This window comes from Sapajus apella, unplaced genomic scaffold (assembly GCF_009761245.1).
Source record: "Sapajus apella isolate SASKATOON/1434 unplaced genomic scaffold, GSC_monkey_1.0 scaffold7, whole genome shotgun sequence".
NCBI lineage: Eukaryota > Metazoa > Chordata > Mammalia > Primates > Cebidae > Sapajus > Sapajus apella.
This window is the reverse complement of record NW_022436947.1, coordinates 47434510-47456981: the sequence shown is the minus strand read 5'-3', so window position 1 is coordinate 47456981 and position 22472 is coordinate 47434510. Positions and strand designations below refer to the sequence as shown.

General features: G+C 37.3%; 1 protein-coding gene across 3 annotated transcripts in view; it reads right to left on the bottom strand.

Moving 5' to 3' along the window:
* Positions 1–22472, bottom strand: part of GRM3 (glutamate metabotropic receptor 3) — a 218499-nt gene that overhangs the window by 72307 nt on the left and 123720 nt on the right. For all 3 annotated transcript variants that reach the window (XM_032276479.1, XM_032276481.1, XM_032276480.1), the window contains exon 3: positions 1653–2508. In XM_032276479.1, coding sequence (XP_032132370.1) covers positions 1653–2508 — 856 coding nt within the window. The remainder of the gene's footprint in view (positions 1–1652; positions 2509–22472) is intronic.

Here is a 22472-nt window from a genome sequence, read left to right as displayed (position 1 = left end):
AAATAATACCCTGAAGGGTAGTCTGATGGGGAGTATGTGCTGAATTATTATTCATCTTTAAGAATTAAGTGCATTGCAGATGCCTTTTATGAATACCTGAGAGTTCATTTACTTTTAGTGTAAAGATAATCTTTTTTTTACTGACTCCAAGGTCCATTCTCATTTTTAAGAGATGACAATAGGAACTGATCTGGGGTTTGGGGATAAATGCTGATTTATTACTCCTTGACTTTTTTTTTTTTTTTAATTTCTATATAAAATGCACTCATGGGAATACAGGGCACAGAAAAAGTTTAATCCTTACCACTTTTAATAGTCATTCTAATGATAAGAAGTGATATCCATCAGATGTATAGCAGGAATTACTAAATTAATTGATTTTGACTACTTTTGGCCCTCTCTGGGGAAATAAAAAAGATATCCAAAAGGCAGGCTGGTAATTTTTGTGCTTATTTTCAAGGCTGCCTTACAGGTAAGAATTATGGAATAGAAGCCAGTGGTCATGAGGTCTTTTTTTCATTACTGCCTGTGATTTCATAGACCACTTGACTTCTGAGTGACCACTTATAAGTGAGATGAGGAGAACTGCCATTTGCACCAATGGTAGTATGACTTGAGCATATAAACTTTCAGGTCTTGGAGGATAACTCCATTGAAGCAGACTACACACTGTGCATACTAGAATACACGCGAGGTATTAGTAATTTAGATTGATGAAAGCATGTTATTATTGTAATGTTTTTGGCATCAAAATCTTTGTGCCCCAAAATATTACTATTTTATGATTTGGGATTAAGCTATAGTACACAGAACCAGTGCCTTAATAAACCAATATCCCATGAACCCTAGTAGAGAATGTAGATGTAAAGATTTTGCCTATTTTATGTAATAATGCATTCAATGCAATATTATAGTTAGAAATATTTAGACTATATTTAGAAATAAATAAAGAGGCAGCAAAAGCTAGTTTGAATACACCTTAATATGCTCACTATGCTATTATAATGACTTCCATTAGTCTTCAACCTGCCTATATGCAAGCTCACAGAAAAGGTTTTGTTTTCTAGCATAATTTGAGAAAATCCCCAACTATTAATGACATATAAATGTTTCTGTATAGCAGAAAAGTAAACTGAATGGTCTGGGCATCTTTTCTGTTTTGCCCCTAATTACACTCTGGGAAAACAGTGACTTTTTTTTCCCCTCTCTCTCTCTCTCACACACACACACTGTGAAAGTTATGAGATTCTTTTGCTCAAATCACCCACAAGGAAGGCTTGGAAGTTCATGTTCCCTAGAGAGCTTCCAATTCTGCTAAAGAAGATTAAATGCCCATATCACACATGCCATAATCCTGCAGCCAACAACAACAAGGAGCTCAAATCTAGCCTGGCCCTAATCTAGGGAGCTACCACAGTGGGCTGTCAGCCCAGCCTGGGGCGCCTTTCATTGCCATGTCGTGTACCAGCCAAGATGTTAATTCAGAAATAAATAAAGAACCATCCTAATGCTTCCTGCAATATTTGGTTAACACTTTGAACCCTTTTTATGACTCTGAAACAATTATTTCTGAGTTGGGCACAGAGGCATTTGTTTCCTGCTTGATTTCACCTGTTTGCACCACCGAAGATGTTTAAAGGTTCTTTGCTTACCCGTGAAGTTGATTTTCAGCAAGTAATCCTTGTACAGCTTCTTCCCATCCAGGATCTTCATAGCATCACAAAGCTTGGTAGTGTTGGGACAGAGGGCGCGCTGCATTTTGTGCAGGGCGTGGGCCATGGCGTACACCGCGTTCACCACAAACATGATCTTGGACTCTTGCTCGTAGTTGCTGCTGTCGATGGCCAAGTGCTTGTCGCAGACGCGCCTGTGGTTCCGCTTGTTCTGGAGGCTGCACTGGAACTTTTGCTCCCAGAAGTCCCGGAACCAGGGGTTGCGGTGGTTGTTGTAGGGGTTGAGGCTCTGGAAGTAGCGGTCGAACTGGCGGACGGGCTGCGAGGCCAGCTCCAGGGTGATGGCGCCGTAGGCCACGTGCTCGCTGCCCTTGACGATGCTCTCCTGAGCGCCCCAGCCGTCGCTGGCCACCCAGGTGAAGGAGGCGTTGGCGCGGCTGGCAGCGGCAATGAGCTCCCGCGAGTCATCGCTGCGCATGAAGAGGACCACGACGCGCGCGTTGGGCTTCTGCAGCAGTTCTCGGATCACGCTGTCGTAGGACTTGCGGATGTTGGAGCGGCCCACCTTCTCCGCCGTGGCGATGCAGATGTTGCGCAGGCGAGCTTCCTGCTCGAAGGCCTCGATCCCCGTCTCTCCGTAGTCGCCCTCGGAGGCCACCGTGGACACGTAGGTCCAGTTGAAGAAGCGCAAGATCTCGGCCATGGCTTTGGCCTGGTAGAAGTCGGGGGGCACGGTCCTGGCAAAGTAATCATAGCGTGACTTGTCACTGAGTTTGGCGCTGGTGGACGCGTAGCTGATCTGAGGAATCTGGAAGAGCCGCAGCAGATTTGCCACCTGGAGGAGGGCGAAGAAGGACCTTTGTTAGAAGCCCAGAGGCAAGTGACTGGACGTGAAAATAAATAATACCATCTACACCTTTTACTGACTCCCTTTTCCCCTCTACTCTAAATCGTTACACTTTTTGATAGTTCTCGAGATGAATGCCAGATGCTTCCTTGGATACTCTGTGTTGGACGCTAGGGAGCAGGTCTCACACAGGTAGTTTGTGCTTCAGAATGGGGCGGAGTAGAGAAATGGGAAGGGTACCACACTCTCTTCTTCACTCTGTGCTAGACTCTAGACTAGCATAAACCCCGTTCAGGGGCTTTCAATGTGATTGCTTTAAGTTTCTGGGGTCCTGCTATAGCTCAAGCAATGAGCTATGCAGTGAATTGGCCGAACTCGAATTTTAGACAACTTGGCTGCACTTGTATAGAAAGAGCAAGGGTGTTGTCTAAGTCTCACTTCCCCCTCTTTTGCTAAAAACAGCAGTCTCTGAAAGAGTTTAATTTAGGAACTGCATGCCACATGGACAGTCCAAATTAGACATTTATCATCTAGGTTAGGCAAAAAAAAAAAAAAAAAAAAAAATCAATTCTATTTAGTCCACCCAACATTTTAGGCATGCAGTTTTCTAAACTCCTGAAAACCTTGACCAACATTTTCTTTACTTTCTTTTTCTTTTTAAAAATATCTTTCTGTGAAAACAAATCATACAAAAATGCTGTTGTTATGTTATTTTTATTAAAAAATCAAATAAAAAGGTATTAAGAACAGACCACCCACTTCCAAGTATTTAAAGCTAATTCTAAATCAAAGATTTAAATTTTTTATAATTGAGCTATCAATAATATTTATTGTTTTTATTTACTGTAGAATAAAAAGGAAAATGACATTTGTTAATTGAGGAGCATTTTATGCATACAGTATTTGAAGAAATATATATTTATAAATATCTAAATAGATTATATGCATATTGAATAATAATATTTTAAAAAGACTTTCTCCTGGCTACATCACATAGGACAGTTCTTTCTCTATACTGACTTAAGTTAAATTATATAACATACTAAGTGGATTTTAATCAGAAATGGCATTGAATATTACAGTATGCTCTATTTACATTGGCATAAATATTAGTACTTTGAAATTTTTCCTTTTGGAAATTGTGGTTTCACGTTTATATTTGACATGTAGGAAGCACAGCTTGAAATAGGCAGCTCTTAGCAAAGAGCACAAGCAACATAAAACAACTGACATCTGAGCCCCAATTAATCATCATTTCATCTGGCAAGAGAAACCAACAGCCAAGTTCATACACAGCTACACAGCATGTTCTTGGAGATCTGGCCTGCTATTAAAACCAACACTAGATATAGTTCAGAGCTATCAAAAATATTTTCTGTATGTTTTCCAGTCCTGCTACCTCTCAACCACAAATAAAACAGCTAGAAATCCTGGGCTTAACACACAGCGTGATGCAAACTTAAAACCCCAAATCTTTCTGCATTTAGTATTCCTGAATTTGGGAGAATGGAGATGAATGGGTGGATGAAGCGGTAAAGGCTAACATACTATTTATCTCTTTTTTTTTTTCAGGACTCGGAGACTCTGGACAAAACGGCCTGTACTGACTTATTTAGGCATAGGAATATTGCTTCACTCAGCCTAATTCAAATGGCAAGTGTCACCGAACAGGTACTGTCATTACTTCTAGAATAAGTGCCTGGCTTCCATTGGATTTATGTACCACTTTGGAAGACTTGGTGATAGGAGCCCTGTCTGTGCATAGGCCTGACTTTGTTATGAAGTTTCTGGCTAGTACTGGAGACACCATCACTTCCTGGTACAATAATTTCCTTATCTTCAAGTTATATTCATTAGGACCTGAACTCCATCAGGGAGACAGAATGAAAGAATCTAAAAAATATCTGGACATTATTTTCTGGCAGCTAGGAATCATAGTGAAGCAATCCTAAACTGCTGAAATTTCTTCTCCTAGAGGGGTAGGAGTAATGAGAAGCTGCTAAAAAAAAGTTCTTGTTTTTTTTAATGATAGGCTTCATGTCTACCTCTCCAGGATATATGAGAATAATTTACAATCAAGGCAGGCTGTGCAAGAGAATGAACTGGCCATAGAATAACAGCAATATGGAAAAGATTCTCTGCATTGGAAAGGGGCACAATGAGCTGTAGCTTTGGGGAAGTCTGTGGGCCAGAGAGCAATTATTGCCATCATTTTAAGAATAATTTTATGTTCTCTCTCTCTCTCTCTCTCTCTCTCTGTGTGTGTGTGTGTGTGTGTGTGTGTGTGTGTGTGTGTAATGAGGAGATCACACTGACTGTAGAGAAAGGAGGCACATTTGGTGAGTTGAAACATGGGAATGGAACACAATAAGTATGATCTCAATTGAATCACCTATATGGGATAGTATGGGGTGATAATGCAGTTAGACTTATGATATTCAGAGTTACATTAGAAACACATGTAATACAAATGAATCATGGAGTGAAGTGTTGAAGTAATTTTATCACAGTGAGCTGCTCCTTTTAAAATTAGTTTCTTTAGATTATAAGGGTTAAAATGCTTAAAAGTAAACACCACGAGAGGCAGTAGATTATAAGTCTCTTTCCTTTATCTTTCTCATCCACTCCAGCCTTATTTGTACAGAAGAATGTTAGTTTGGTTTATTCATTTAAAAAATATGTTTGTTCTTTTGTAAAACCGTGTACCAATGTACTGGTTATACACACACACACACACACATACACACACACTCAAACACACAAACAAACATTCTTTTCTTTTGTTATTCACAAAAGCCTTTCATGGTGGATATTACCATCTCTATTTTAGAAATGCAAAACTGTTCTGCTAGGTGAGGAAACTTGTTCATAGTCATATGGTTGAAATGTATGGGCGAAATCAAAGTGTTTTGACTTCTAGTACCATGGCTAACCCCACACAATAGTCATACCCTCTATTGTGTGACTATAAACCTGAGGCTTCAAACACAGAAAGGCATCCAGGTGGAAAGTGAAAGAGAAACAGAAGCAAATGTTATGGTATACACCATAGACTGCCTAGTTGCTGTTAGCAGGAACTTACTTTTTAACATAAATTTAAAACTAGGGTTGGGGAATATCCAGGTAGTTGTTAACTGGATGCCTGTCACATTTGCCAAAAGCTGGGTATCCGAAATATTCTTGACTTACTTTACTGGCCATATGGTTTCCCTGAGAAAGCATGAAGAAATAAAGGAACTCCTACATTGGACATCATTTTTGAATGATAAAAGAAAAATTGTTTTAGAATGGAGAAGTAATGTACAATTTTGGAAGAAAGTTACCCAATTATGTTATTATTAGATAGAGTGGAGGAAGGAAAAGCAGGATATAGTTATATATGCTTTGGAAAAATATTTTAAAAGTGGAGATATGTTTCACATAAACTAAGTTAAGACTCTAAAATGGAATACAGGAGGACTTGAAAAATAATTCATACAATAGAGAATAGTCTCAAGAAGGAAGTGAAGATGGAAACTCTAAAGAATCCACTGGCTGCTAGGCTGTACTTGGGGGATTTTGGTTTTAGATGAACTAGTAACACAGAATGGGTGCTGTCTGTATCTATGTTGGGGGCATCCCCATATACAACATAAATGATGAACATGAGCCTATAAAAATAAGGGACATTAAAGCACAGAATGTAAAAATGCAGCAAAGTAATTTTTGTTGTTGCAACTGTTTTGTTTTAAAATTATATTTCAGGAGAAGTTGTGGCAGGAAGATATAGAATCATCACAGAGGAAAGTTGGTTCTATGTAAATAAAAGAAAGATGCTGCTCCATCTCTCTTGCTTTCTCATTCTCTCCATTGAGAATGGTTTCTAACATGGAAATGGTAATACAAATAATATGAAAAGGTTACCACACACAAAAGTAGGAGAGAATACAAAAAAATGCCTGTAATCTTATGAATGGAATTTGTCCCCATTAATGAATTCTGGAAGAAGTTTCAGTTTATATTATAAATTTACTATCAATAATATTTGAAAAACACATAATGGGAGGACTCCAACAGGGTGAAAAGGGAGGAGGAATGAATTCAGGATATATAAATCAAGAAGAAATATAATTAAATAAGCATGATGTGCTTTGGTAATCTTCTAGAACAAAGTTGCTAAGAGAGAACATGGAAACACTTAGAACTGAACAAGGAAATTACTAGGAATCAGCATGGGTTTAATAAGAGGGAATTTTACCAGGAGCCATCTTTTCAACATTAGATAAGGAAGAGTTGCAGGCTAGAGGACTATGACTTCAGTAAATTATTGGTGACATTACTTGGACTCTTGTGGGAAAGAGAAAGCGATAGGAGTTGGGTAACATACTTAAATATACTCCAAGACGGCAGCTTGGAAGAAAGTCTATATATAGTGGCTAAATAAAATTAAATTTGTGTTAATACCATTGAAAAAAGTATAAATAAGCAGTAAAAGCCTTACATTGTAAAGATGAAAGAAGCCATGAAGATGATCTCAACCTTTTGTTTTATAGGTAAAGACACAGAAGCTCACAGGGTGAAGTGACTTTTCAAAATTTAGCAACCAATAGGCAGAAAGGCTAAGATTAGAGCTTAGTCCCTTGATTTTCTCTAAGGACTAGGTTCCTTCTCTGGAAACAAGGTGATATTATATAAAACAAGATGTAAATTGCTGAATCTAAGTTAAAACTACTCAGGTGAAGAAAGAAGAAAATACTAGAAAAAATGAAATGATAAATGCAAAATTGAATATTGCAGTTCAGCATGTGCCAGAAATCTGAGTGGATAAAGTCAAAGACGGATTATTAAGTGGCTTATTCTGTTTAGATTCCAATTCAGAATTTCTCAAAAGTGCACGAGGAAAAGCTATTTCAGTTTTCCTGTTCTCTAAATTACTGTTTTCAGACTACCTTTTTGGGGGAAACCTTTTAAAGGTCCCTAGTATTTTCAATAGTCCTAATGTTTTTGTGCCAACCACTGTTCTGATTGTTGTAGATGTCTTTTCTCATTTAACCCTCACGGTATTCTTATGAAATAGTTACTACCATATCTCATTTTATAGATTGAGTAACTAAGGCAAAGAGTGCATAGGGAGAGATCTTACCAAAGAACCCATAAGTGATAGGAATTCTGGGACCACTCACCATATTCATTTTTGCAATATTTATTCAGTCCATACTGTAATCCAAGCTTATAATGGACTCCTCTCATTATAATGATGCATTGATATATTTTAAGTTATAAAGATTGTCTGCTTTTGTTCTAAAGCCATAAACTCCTTTATTTAAGGACTATGACCAATCATTTCTTGTTATGAAAAGTGTACTTTTTCATTTGTCAGTCTATACTTTGTGGTGGCTCCATAAACATTTGTTTACTGACTGACCATTGACAGAGATAACAATGATAGTCTAAGAAACTACTGGGAAATTTCCATGGGGAGGATGAAAGCTTCAAGCTGTAAGCATCAGTGTCATATTTGGTTTTGTGATTTATGTGAGAAACACAATGACCTAATAGCAGAACTAACTAGTTCCTAGGGTCTGAGAGGCTGCATGCAGGTAAGTGATGTTTAGCAGAAGCTCTTTCCATGTGTAGCATGTACTGTCATTTTATTTTCAATGTTCAAATACTATGAAGTGCCCATTTTCTTGATGGTTTGAATTTATCCAGGACTTAGGTGTGCAACGTTTTCATTGCAGACTATCAAGTCACAGATGTGACTATTTTTGCTCAAGAAGAAATGCTGGACTTGGTCAGATATGATTATGTTTGCCAGCAGATGCGGTGTTCTAATATTAACATTTTTGTCTTTTTCCCATTGTTGTAGTTGTAAGCTGGTATAATTTAGAATGGGCTTTATCTGCAGTAGTTGTCCAAAAAATCATTGTTAAATGTTAAACATCTGCCACCATCTTCCCAATATTTTTCCTTACAAATAAACTCAACTTTATGGTGAATCTCTGACTTACTATGATGTTCCTTCTGTCTAGAATGACCTTTACCACTTGTCTGCTCAGCTAATCCATTCAAGGCTTCCTTCCCTAAGGAGCCATTCTTAATGCCTGACTTCAGAATGACTTCTGTGCCCATTCTCTGAGCCTCTTTCATTCCTTCCTGTGTTTCTCTAATGGTACTAATAAAAATATGTGATGGTTTTTAGATTATTCACTAAATTCTCCACTGGAGTGAGACATCTTGTTAATCTCTGAATTCTCAATGCCTCACAGAGGATAGAGGTGCTTCATAATATTTGTTAAATGGATTGATAAGTGAATTGATGTTTTGCTGTTCTACCATGTAACCTTTTCTAATTATATTGATGGGTTTGTGTGTGTATGTGTGTGTGCACGCATGTGCACATGTACACATTGGGGGGAAGCTGGCCAGCAGCAGGCAATATGAAGTTATTCTGAAATATGACTGATAAATGATTTTACTATACAATATGGATCCTTAACTAATCATATTCATTTTTTTTATTAAAATGAGATAACACATAAGACACGGAATTGGTTTAGACCCTCAGGAATCAACTCCTACCACTTGCTCACTTATTCTTGCTTTGGGAGTGTTTGAAACTTTATTTTTCCCACAATCAATAGACAATTGTGGAGTGATGCTACTGTAGACCTCCAAACCATATTCATTCACTGATGGGAATTTTGAGTTAAATAATAATTTATTTGAGAGTTTTATTTCTCCTGACACTTTGTAACAAGCCATAGAGCCTTCTTTTTAGGATCCCAGGTGCCATGCTTTATTTCAGTGATGAGAGTGTGTGTGTATGTGTGTGTGTGTGTGTGTGTGTGTGTCTATCCAAATTTCGCTTTTGTATAAGAATACCAGTCATATTGAAGGAGGGACCTACCCTACTTCAATATGACCTCATGCTAACCTAAGTACATAACAATGACACCATTTTTCAATAAAGTCACATTCTAAGGTACTGGGGGTTGGAACTTCCAATATTATGTTGATTACAAACTTTCAGTCTTTTACCACTGAGTATGACATTAACTGTATATTTTTAATATATGGCTTTTATTACACAAACATAGTTTCCTTCTATTTCTGTGTGTTGATTTATCACATGTTGTGCATTGTTTATCATAAAGGTGCTGTGATCATGGGAGCAAAAAAAATATGAGCTATGAGAAAGGCCTCAGGTAGTTTACTATGTTCTTTTCATATCATAAAAAAAAAGAGAACACGAACTGGAAAATATCAGTCACTTGTGAGTCCCCACATCAGCTCCTTGTTCACTATTTCTATTCAGGATATACATGATGTATCAGTTTCAAACAGAGCTTTGTGCCTTCCATGCTGACACAATGCCAAATAATCTTTTTCAACAGAAGACAAAAACCTTGTGCACATGTAGAATCTGAAAGAAATGTTTCCAACTAAAGTGATTTTTTACCATGAGAATTATTTTCAAAAGTTTTACAGTTATTGGCTTCTGAGTTTGTGCTAATACATGAAAAGAAACAATAATAAATAGTTTTTATGAGGATTTATGCTTAGCTACAAAAATTCCAGATGGCAAAGAGGCATCAAATGCCCACTTTCAAGAAGAATGTTATTTACAGAGCTGAACTATATACATTTGAAACATAAACCATTGCTACTCTCCTGGGATCAGGAGGCTTGATAATAACTTTCATGGATTTGCCTTTGTATTCTCTGCTAATCACATATATCTTTGGGGCTGTTTTCTAAGAATAAGTCTACACCTTTCATTGCTTTGTCAAACATGTAGCACTGAATGTTTTGTTTAGTCCTTTTAATTAAATGCTTATATATGTGCCTGGAAGAGAACCATTGAGTTGCTGCACTTTGAACCATCTGCTACCTCATATCCCAGGTTATTACATAAAACGAGTTCTAGAAGTTGTGATGTTTAGAGACCTCAGTGCCCCTCCTATTCAGCTTATTCAAGTTGCACTATTAGCTGCACGAAATCTCAGATTGGCTTGTATTTTAAACTGGAACTGGAGGTGGTATATAGTTGAGGAAACTGCCTGAGGAATTCAAGCTGTTCACATCTTATGAGTTATCTGCCTATAAAGGATGCCAATCGTATTGTTATTGCTAAAAGATTAGTAAACCTTTTTGTTTCATTTTGTTTTGTTTTTGGTCACATTACCTGTAGCATGTCTGGGAATATTTTGCATGAAAACAATTGATGCCCATGTCCAATGACCAGGAATTAATGTTGATTTAAGAAATCATATAATGAAGTATAGCAAATACCAGTGTATGCAGTATAATCTGAAGAAGTCAACAATTCTTACGTGCCATGGGCCCCCAAAACACTTGGCTCAAAGATCCATATTGGTCATTGCCATTCAACAACGTGGCTCAGTCCCAGTGATTTCACATGGACATTCCAAACAAAGGACTCTTAATCATAATGGAAACCTTCAAAACTGGCTCAAAGTCGTCCTGCTTTCCATTCCAGGTCTTCCTGGAAATCACTGCACTCAACTCCTGTGGTTTGTAACCAAGATTTTCAGACACTTTGATTTTCTTCATTTGAAACTGAAAGACTTATTAAATAGTAAGGTTGTTCATTCTGGTGTTTTCATAGCTCATGATTTAGGCTGAAACGATATGAAAATCACAAAGGATTTCTCGAATCATTTCATTTCAGGAGACTGGTATTATAAGAGATGTCATGTTTCTCACCATCACAATGCTGCTCCATGTTCAAGTGCCTAGCTTGTTCCCTTACTAACAAGGAGCTATCTCAGGAATAACTTTCTTTCCATCCAGATTTAGCAGGTACTTACAAGACAAATGAGCAGGTATTTTGCCCACTGAATTAGTCTGCATCGGCTCTTTGCTTCCCTTTCCCCCTATGCATTAGTTTTCAGGAGAAATCACAGAAGTGAAGTGGTTCAGATTCCAGTTCCTAACAACAGGATCAAAAAGTCTATGTCATATCTGGTGTCAAGCGCGTTTGTGTTTGTCAGCAATACCTGAAAAAGCATGACTTCCAGGGTGACTTGACATCAAAAGACCTGTTATAAACACATCCTTTAGTGAGGCAGATATTGATTTTTGACAATGTCTCTTGAAGGTTTAACAGAGCCACAAGTTGAACAAATCTGTTATTTTTCTGTGGTCCCTGAAGTCACTTATGTAGCAATAAAGAGAAATATAGCCTTATCAATAATAAAAGGCATGCCAATCTTTGTTGGTTGTTAACCAGAGGACAAAAGCTGTTGGGTAGAGCTGAGGGCTATAGCTTAATATTTCTTTAAATGTTTATCATTTATTTCTGAGGTTTTGGGGCAATAATTTAGGGCAAAGGTATATTCACCATATTATAGCAAACAGAATTGTGTTATTTATGGTTTTCTTGTTAACTACTGTCTATGTCAACAGAACTGTCAGACACATAGAAGCAAATAGTATTGAAGCAAAAGAAGCAAAAGTACACAGGGTTGGAATCAGACAGGCCAGCACCGGAATCGAAGCTCCTTCCCTCACTAGCTGTGTGACCTTCGGCTAGTTATTTTAACTCCTTAAGCTGCAATGTCTGTATCTGTCAGAAGGAAATGATAGTAATCCATGGTTTATGAAGGTATGTAAGGATTAAATGAAAACATATGAAGCACTTAACTCACTGACGAGCACATAGTAAATGTTCAAGAAGCAATAGAGAGGATGATAGCGGCTAATTCAGCAGTCACTCATTCAGCAACTCTGATTGATGCTGATTATACAGGCACTATTCTAAAATCTAGTTAGTTTTTTTTTTCTGGATGAGCAATGTACCCCTACAGTGCTCCAGAAAGTTGTAATTTGATGGGACACCAAGAAACATGGCTAATAATAAAATTTTAAGATATGTATGTGTACAAAAACACAGGTGAAGAGCAACTAATTATATTCAGATCAGTCATCACAGACCTCCATGTAGAGGTAACATATAGACATGATATTGAAAAATAAGTGGAATTTTTCCAGGCAGAGAAAGAAGAAAGGATGTTTTTACACAGAAGAGAGAACACAAATACAGAGATGGGAAAGTGCCTATTTGCTTTAATAGTATCAGATAGTTCCCTATTATCGGGGTACCCAGTGCCTCATAGGGATTAGTAGAAGGTAAAATAACATAGAGGGATTGTGGTGACACTACTAAGTATTTTATATGCAATTATAGGTATTTTGAACTTTATACTTTAAGACATAAAAAGCTATTAAAGTTTTTTAGTAAGGAAATGACATGACCAAAGTTATGTTTTAAAAAGGCATAGTGGATGATATCCAACTTGAAAGGAAAGAGTCAGCGAAGGGGAACCAGATGAGCAAAGTACTCATTTTGACCTAGGCTGTGGGTTCTTGAAAGCTAGGGACCATGTCATCTCAATAATGCTGAGTAAGCTGATAATATAAATATTGGAGCTTTAAAACAAATGGAGCCTACTTAAAACTATTTGATTTCATTGGTAGAAATTACTCAAATAATTACTCAAGTACCTATGTTTTTATTTGTTTTCCTCTTTGTGTCATTAGAAGTCACCTTGAATCCTTCCTGCAAAAAAGCAGGTCATAAATAATAATGGTTGTTGGAGAAAGGTCTCTAGAAAACATGAAGAATATTCAAATTCCTAGAAGCATCTTAGAAAAGATAACACAAAAACTTTCTTTAATGTAAAAACAAGAGATGAAGGTCAGTTAAATAACCATTGGTAGCAGTTGAAATTTTCCGGATGGTATCAACCTGCGTTTATTATTACATTCCTTTACTTTTTAATTTAATTTAATTTTAGATCAAGGTGATACATGTACAGATTTGTTACGTGGGTATATTGTTTGATGTTACATTCCTTTAAATCTTGTATAAATGATATTTCTTAAAACTACTTTGTAAACTTAGGTAATATGTATTTAATACATATGTATATTTTTGTGTAGATGGAAGTTACTTTTTTATTGAGAAATTCTTAACAAATTTTAGATCATTTCTTTCAACCACATCTGTTTTCCATATTGGAAAAGCTTAATTGCCTGGTTTGCATCCTATGAAGCCTCATTTGTGAACCTTATGGCATCTACCCAAATTGGAGGCACAGCGCCTGGGAAAAAACAATGAGTCCCTTAGATAAACACCCTGAAAATTCAACCCTGTTAAGTGGTGGCAAATCTCTCAAGATGCTTTACCATTCTGACCACGTGGCAAGGAAATCTGATCTACGTTTAAAATACAACTTTTAAAGGTGTTGGTTCTATTGAATTCTCCCCTGTATTGCAGTTCACTTTATTGGAATGTGAAGCCAAAGTGTTGGCAAGAATTAAAGCTTTGTTACTAGTAACAGAAGAATTTCCACAATATACCAGGTGGTGGTGTCAAAAATAGTGACACTACACTTTCAGTGTTCACAGTCCCAGTGATAAGCCTCCTTGAAGTATTGTTTGTTTGGAGTTTAACTGCAGGTGTTTTGAAATTCTTAAATTCCCAAAGTCCACTATTTAGAAAGGTAACCTGTGAGTTTTCAACTGCATTTTCCATAGATCCGTAGCAGCACTTCTATTACATTAAATCAATGAATCTTCATTATTATAAACTGCTAACAATTACTCTTTCCATATTGAAATACTAAACTTGTACACATCAATCCATGAAAAACGTACATATTTAATGGTAATTTGGAAAGAGAACTGTGTGTCATTAAGGCAAAATATTGTAGGTTTAACCAAAAGTTTCAAGAGTCCTATTTCAATTGGTTTACCTATTAATCTATAATCATAGCATAAAACACTGCTGCTATTTTAGGAATGTCAGTATTCTTGGCTTTTCATTGCATGACCTCCATCATAGACGCCTGATCTGCAATATAAGCCTGGTTCCCAGCATGAGCCATCCTATTGCCCTGTGAACAGTGGTCCTGATGGCAACTTCTTATCTTTCATGAGTTTTCAAATAAACACATGACAGAAGGGGAATTAATTAAGAAACAAATTAACCCCAATACAAAGAGAAAAAATAATAGCATATCAGATGATTACCTTTGATGAGAAATTTCTACAATGAAGCAATGCTAACAAAAGCATTTTTAATCGCTATTGCTGGTGCCTCCCTCCCTGTGATAAAGTCCTGGAACAGCACTGCCCTTTCTTGGAGGAGGTGAAGTAGGAGCAATGGAGGGAGATTTCAAAACAATCAGTGTTGTGAGATTGCTTTAGAATGAAAAGTCTGGGAAGGAAATAAATAAAAAGATTCTGCCTGAGATAACTTTCGAGTTGGGTTTTTCTGCAGCTTAGACTGTGAGGGGGTGGTTGGTGTGGGAGGCAAGCGATCTGGATTCTCATGTTGATTTCACTACTTGTAAAGTGATAGAAACTTGAACTTGGGACATGACCTCTGTGAGTCTCAATTCCTCTTGAAACTGTTCCTTTTGGGCTGGAGATTTTGAAAGTAAAATAAATGAACAGATGAATAAATAAATACGTAAATAAAATATAATGGATAATGGTATCTACTAAAATGTTGGCTGCTAAGTATACAAGGTACCATGTTCTCGCTTTTCATGTATTTTCTTAACTCCCATGATAACCCAGTGAGAGAGGTACTACTACTAATATCTCCATGTTATTGGGTACACATGTGCATAAAGATGGCAGCAGTAGACACTGGGAACTACTGGGGGAGAAGGTAGGGACGGGTTCAAGGGCTGAAAAGCTACCCAGTGGATACCATGTTCGCTATCTGGGTGACAGGATTATTTGCACCACAAACCTCAGCAGCAAACAGTATACCTATGTAACAAACCTACATATCTGGCCTTTGAATTGAAAATAAAAGTTGAAATCATAAAAAAAGTCTCAATGTTAGATATGAGTAAAGAGACAATGAGGGGTTAAGTAAATCCTAGTCAGTCGGCACAGGGTTTTAATCACTGTGTTGTAATTTTTTCAAGAAAGGCACACTAAAAATGTATACTTATAACATATCCCTGCTATGATCATTGTATTTGCAGTATTCAACTCCCTAAATGCAACTATTATTTTTACTATTTTGGTGATAGAGACACTGGTGATAGAGCAGTGAATGGATTTCTAATATTGTCGCTGTGCTTTCCTTGGGAATAGGATGATGTTCTCTCTGCCTTTGCATTAGCTATGAGCACAGCATCTGGCATAAATTGGCTGTCTGCATATTCTTCCTATGAAGAGACTGCATACAGTTATATTAGAGGACAGGCTGTAACATTCGAAATGGCCCTGACTGTCTAGTTGTGTTGAAACTTGGATGGTCTTCTCTGGAATAGTCTAAGGACAATTGAAATGGAACCCCTAGAGCTGCTGTCAAATCAGGCATCTGTGGCACATGTGTAAAGAATGGAGGTGAGGAAGATGGGGGCAATTTTGTCCCACATGCTTCCCTTGCAACATTGTCTATCTAACCCAGTCTTCCATTGCAGGAAAACACTTATTTCTCATTTATGAGCATCCAGGCTGATCTAGAATAGGTGGGTCACGACTGCAACCCTTAATCCAAGATTCTTGTAAAGCTTTTCAGCCTTCTGGAAGTATAACAGTAGTTACCATCTTTCAGTTCTTATCAATTATAAGTAGGTAATCAAGTCTTTCAATTCATTCAAAAAGACTTACTTTCTACCTGGTTGAGACATTATTCTAGGTATCAGTAATATAAAGACAAAAAGACATGGTTCTTAAACTCAAGTGGCTTATAGTTCATGGAAAAATAAATATGCAAATTACAAATTATATTTACTTAGCAATGGAGGTGCATGTTTATGAAGTGAGTGCTTAGGAAAGGGTTCTCACAGGGATAGGGTTTGAGGGGAGGACTGGGAAAGCAGGATTTGGCAAGGCATACAGACAGCTAAAGGACATTGCATTCTAGGTGGAAGAAACACTATGTTCCTTCATATATGAAAGACTGTGCAGATACCATCCTGTAGACTATGAGAAAACAACTTTCCAGGAAGGCATCAAAGGCAGGCTTTCTATTTATGTATATCTAGAAGTCTTTTTCCTGTTCAATTCCATTCCTTTCTGTTCATTCTGTTCTTCTTTCTGATCTCCCAGTACTTCTATTGTTAACTGATACTCAGATTTTACATTTGGGCCTGTTTTATGTATGATCTTGATATTTCAATTTGATTCTACATCCCTCAGATGCTCATAAGATGTCTACTATTTAAAATTTTTATTTTATGTTCTCTCTACTCCTTGTCAAGACTACACAATAACGTTCTGTACAATAATGTTCTTGCTGTGTCTAATATATACATGCTTAATAAATGCTTATTTTCTGAGAACCCTAGTGATAATGTATAGGTAAATAAGATAATTCATGACTTTGGAAAAATACTAATACAATCAAGTGAAATAACAATTGACTGGAGTTCTGCTTCAAAGTGATCTTAATATGAAAGAGCCCATTATTTAATGTTTCTGCCCCATGTTTTAAATACTTTCTTTGCAATCACTTAAACCCTAATAGTGGAGTATTTTCATGGAGTAACATATAATTATAACATTAAGAAATGCCCTTAAATGCCATATACTTCAATACTAATATGTGGCTGCAGTCTCTTCAGTAACTTTGCTTGAATAACTCCAGAAACAGAGGACTCACTTCCTTCAACCCCTCTCCTCCCAGGCTATTTCCTTTTTAAGAACTCTTCCTTATGTTGGCTCTAAATATATCTTGCTCTAGATCAGTGATTCTCGGTGAGGAGAGAGGATAATTTTGTAACTTGCCAATGTATGGAAACATACATTTAGATGTCAAAGCTTGGGGTGCTGGTGGCATCTCATGGGTAGAGGCCAGTGATGCTACCAAACATTTTACTGTGTACAGGACAGCCCTATATCTAGCCTAAAACAACAATAATGCCGAGGTTGAGAAACTCTGCTCTAGAGTCAACACATTTGTCCACAGAAAGAGTGTACCTGTTTCCATTCAGCAGTCTATCAGAAACTTGGAGAAAGCTAACTGTATGAAGGCTATTGCACTCACAAGTTCTGCAACTTTTTTTCCTATGCACCTATAAGAAAACTGGCAATTAATGTGTGACTTTTCCTCAAGACATTTGAATTTAAAGGAGGAATGAATTATTGAAAGAACTCAATGCTTAATACAATTTGACCAGTGGTGGTCCACTTGAGCACTGTGGATTGACTGGAGGAGGTATAATAGAGTGATGTCTTTATATGCTCTTCCCTCTACCCCATATAGCTAAAACCTGTGACATTTACTATAAGGGATTTAATTTTGGGAGTTAGTCTTCTCAGGGATACAGTGTGAACAATGCATGTCCTGTCATGACAAACTATAACCATCTCCTGAGTCAGAGTGTTCCTGGGATATGGATAGTGCTAGAAATTCTGGAAAAGGGTCTGACTATGCTAGGGATGGGAAAGAGATAGGAAAGTCCTTTCAAGGCTCTCCCACCCTTTCTATGAGCTTAACTTTTACATGCCATCTAAGCCAAATCTTCATTTGCTCCTGAAGTCACTTTAACACTCAGGGACAAAACAATAACTGGGTCAACTTATACTTGCTATGTTCTGATTAAAATTTTCTCCATCTAGGCAAGAAAGACTGAAGAAACAATGTGTTCTCTAGAAAGAATGAGAGTCATTTCAACGAACATTTTTGATTGAACAACTTAGCAGTTGACTACAGTCTATTTGAAAAGCACAAACCTCATCATTGTTTCAAAACAAGTACCATGTCGAGAATCGCCTAGCTAAAGGAAACCAACTTGATTCTCTTCTTGAATAAATACTATTTTCCCTGAAGTGGGTGGATTGCAGGCTTATGGAGAAGAGCAGGATACAGTCTTAATAATGCTTTGAAAGAAACTTATTCACCAGGGAGGGTGAATCGACTCCCACATATATTTGCTAATATAGAAGGATTTTGATGTTAGTGTTCATTGATTACTGAATTAAGCAATCAATACTGTTGTTTTATAAAAGGGACCACCGCAGACTGGCTTGTTGTACTTAATAAGAGTGTTGGGAAAATAATTATCCAGTTTCTTCATCAGTGGTGATACAGCTTAACCCAGCAAGTCATTAAGAATTCCCCTCCATGCAGTTTTCCTATCAGCAAACACTGCCTATTGTATGAACTACCACAGCAGGGGATAGCTCCTGTGCTGCCTTCCAGAGAATTTCTCTCCTTTAGTGAGAAGAAAAGAAAAGAAGAGGAAGCTGGAGGGAAAGCACCTCCTGAAGCAATTCAGCAGAGAAAGGAATCCAGGCCCTAATGGGAAGATTGCAATGTCTAAACTGACCCAGCCACAAAAGGGAAGATGCACAAATGCTGTCATTCTCTAAAGTTCTCTCTCAACAGGCAATTGTGTAACGGAAAAACCCTGGGCTCTGGTTTGGGACTAGATGTTATAATTAGACGGTAGGAATTTTAAAAATTATGTGACAGGTTCATACTCATTTATTCCTTCCACCCTCTTTTTTTCCCCCTGTTCAGTTCAAGAAAAGACAATTTGCAGTACATATGAAGGAAGTCAAAAGTAGTTAAAAATGGATGGCAATGCTACAGGCTGCACACTGTCACCACGGTTACCACATACCAGGTGTATGATCAGAATCGGTCACAGGAGCAGGATCGTGTGAGTATGAGGTATCCAGAGAGATCCTCTCTCCAAAAATGTTTCCCTCATTAGTGTACAAGATGACCTTAAATTCACCATTAGGAATTTATGGCTTTGGATTACCATTGACTGTGTTTTTTAGAATTTTTATTAAAGGACATATATGTTTTAAGGGAATAATATACTTTAATTATTAGCTATGGAACAGCTGCCTAACACCTCTTATGATTCATGATGTCTAGCTGAACGCAAGACTCTGTATGGAAGGGTTCCTTGGAAGGTTGCCTGGGGGTTGGTATATAGACTAATTGCCCCAGCTCCTGGCTTGACTTGGTCCAGATGAGTCTGTGGCCTAATCAGAGTCTGAGTAGTCAGGAAACGCAGGAGCCATATAGGAGGGAATGGAGCCTTCTCTCCTGTCCCTTCTTACTCATGTCAAGGTTATTATCCCCTTTTACATGACATCTCCCACAATTTTCTGATTGACCTCCTCAGATTCAGCATCTAATTTACACTGTCACCCTGTTAGCCTTTCTGCAATGCAACCGTCATTCTTACTCATCCTCAAACCTTTCTAAAGGTCATTTCTTACTTTGTGAGCTACAGGAAGATATTCAGAATTATGGTCACTGTTATTTCAGAGCACATTGTACCCTTAGCCAGACTTTAAGTTTCTTGAGATCAGGTCTGTGTTCTATATGACTTTAGTGTTCTAACTCCTGTCATAGTGCAGTGCACACAGTAGGAGCTTAATACACACTGACTTGCTGATTCACCATGTGGAAAACTAGCAATGACTTCATGGGACTGCTTGGCCACCAGAGAAGGCCACAGAATTGGCTTCAGGCACTGGCTTTTCACTGACCTTTCCTATAATTATAGGGACATAAAGTTACCACTTATTGAATCTGTCAGTTTTTGGTGAGGCATTTCCCACCGATTTTCTTAATTTGTCCTCTCACCAACTTTTTGAGGTAGATGTTATTTTCTTCATTTTACTGCTTAACCAGTAAACGGTAGAGTTGGAATTCAAACCCAGGTCTTTCTGATGCCAAAATCTGTACTCTTTCCATGCTAGCATTATAGTTTTGGATTTTTCATTTATACTGTGGAGATAAGAACCTTATTGGCATTTGTGACTTTATGGTGATATTGACCAGATAAATGAAATAATAAGGTAGGTCCTTCAATGAGTAAGAAGTGTCTTCTGCTCTTAATAACTAACTAGTACAGGGTTTTTGTGGCCCATAGTTTTTCCTCTGAACTAGTCTGACTTCTTTCAAGCAGTACATAGGTAGTAAAAGAATACAATTCGGTTGTAAAAAGGCCTTTTGCAAGGCACAGTTTCTCAATTACTTTGGATAAATGAGAGATTTACACATCTGCTATAGAGTACCATTTATTGCACTAGGAGAAACTAAGGTGAGAAAAAGCACATGTATATAAGCCCTTACTATTGGTAATATTGGGTATAATATAAATTTGTGAAATGACCGGCATTCATCTGGTGAAATTATGATTGAAGTATGACAGACTATATATATACATATATGAAATCTGTCACACTTTTTATATATATGTATATATATATATGTTTTCTTTTCTCAAATAAAACAGCAATTTTCATCTCTCCTGATCCAAGCATAGAAAGAGTGGCAAAATTAACATAATGTCCTTTCATATGTGCAATATTTTCTCTCCATCTAGTGAAATCTAGGGATGTTTATATAAAACCAGTTATCCTAATTACTTATAATATGATGGTGTAATCTGAAGAAAGAAATAAATTTGGAATAGCTAATAGAAAACCACACAAAATTGTACCTAGAATTTTATTTTATATATGTATGTATGTATGTATGTATGTATGTATTTATTTATTACTATTTATAATTTTTTTGAGATGAAATCTCGCTCAGTCACCCCAGGCTAGATGGCTGTGGCCCAGTCTTGGCTCACTGCAACCTCTGCCCCCCATGTTCAAGTGATCCTCCTGCCTCAGCCTCCCAAGTAGCTGGGACACAGGTGTGCACCACTATGCCTGGCTAATGTTTTGTATTTTTGGTAGAGACAGGGTTTCACCATGTTGGCCAAGCTGGTCTCAAACACTTTACCTCGGGTAATCTGTCTGCCTTGGCCTCCCAAAGTGCTGGGATTACAGGTGAGAGCCACTGTGCCCAGCCTATACCTAGAATTTTAAATGCCACAAATGTGAGTTACAGAAAGAAGGTTATTTCAATCCAAATATAGCCAATTTAAGTGGTTCGTGACATAAAAAGACAACATGAGTGCAGTATAGTTTCTTTCAATGCTTGGGGCTTTGATTGTAGTAATTTGGTGGCAGGCAAAGTGTATGACTCTTAGAATCATGGACTTTTATTACTGTGACATTAGTTCTCTCAGAAAAAATACTAAGCGTAAAGTAACATGTAAATATCAAATGGGGTAGTTAAAAGAGCACAGAAGTACAAAAGATTTATCTGAGTTCTAGTTCTTGTGCTACCTACCAGTGGGATTTTTCATGAAACCAATCTTTCTGGGGACTGGGAAAATGACAAAGTTGAGCTAGATGATTTCTCACTTATTTACTTCAATAAAATTTGGTAACCCTGTAATTAAGGATTGGAAGAGTTTGTATATGACAGCCAATTATTAGCTTTATATCTAGTTTAAGTTATGTACTAAATGTTTCCTTTCTTTTAATGGTAGTAATCCTCTGGCTCCTCTGCACACATTTTTAGATTTATATCCTGAAAAATTATTTATATTTTGTCTCTAAGCAAAAAAAAATGCCCTAGTAAAAATAAGTGGGGAAAACATTATATCTCCTTGTGTTTGATTATATCCATGGATTCAAATTATTGTTTCATCTTACCTTGACACTCTGTTATGTAACTGCAACACTTGTCCCATAGGCAGGGCCTACTTACCAGCTCCTTCGTTCTGGGCTGAGCCCTGTGAGTTGCTTTGGCTAATGGGATGTTTACAGGTGCGAAGCAAACAGAAACTTGAAAGAGTTTTGTGAGCTGAGTTTGCATTCTCTTGCACCTCTGCCATCACTCAGAGAGGAACATTCCTGGGCTAGGTGATTGATTCCAGGAGGTGGATAAGAGACAATCTGGAGCACAGCCACCCTCAATGAAACCCAGGCTCCATTAGTTCACAGAATCAGATCTTTAGGCTTGTAAACTATAATCAATAATACTCTTATTTGAAATACTGAATTTTAGGGAAGTGTTTAATGTTGCAATAGATACCCATATGCTTCTAAACAATTTTAATTGGTAGAAAAATACTCTATGTTCAAACCTATATTATCAAATAACC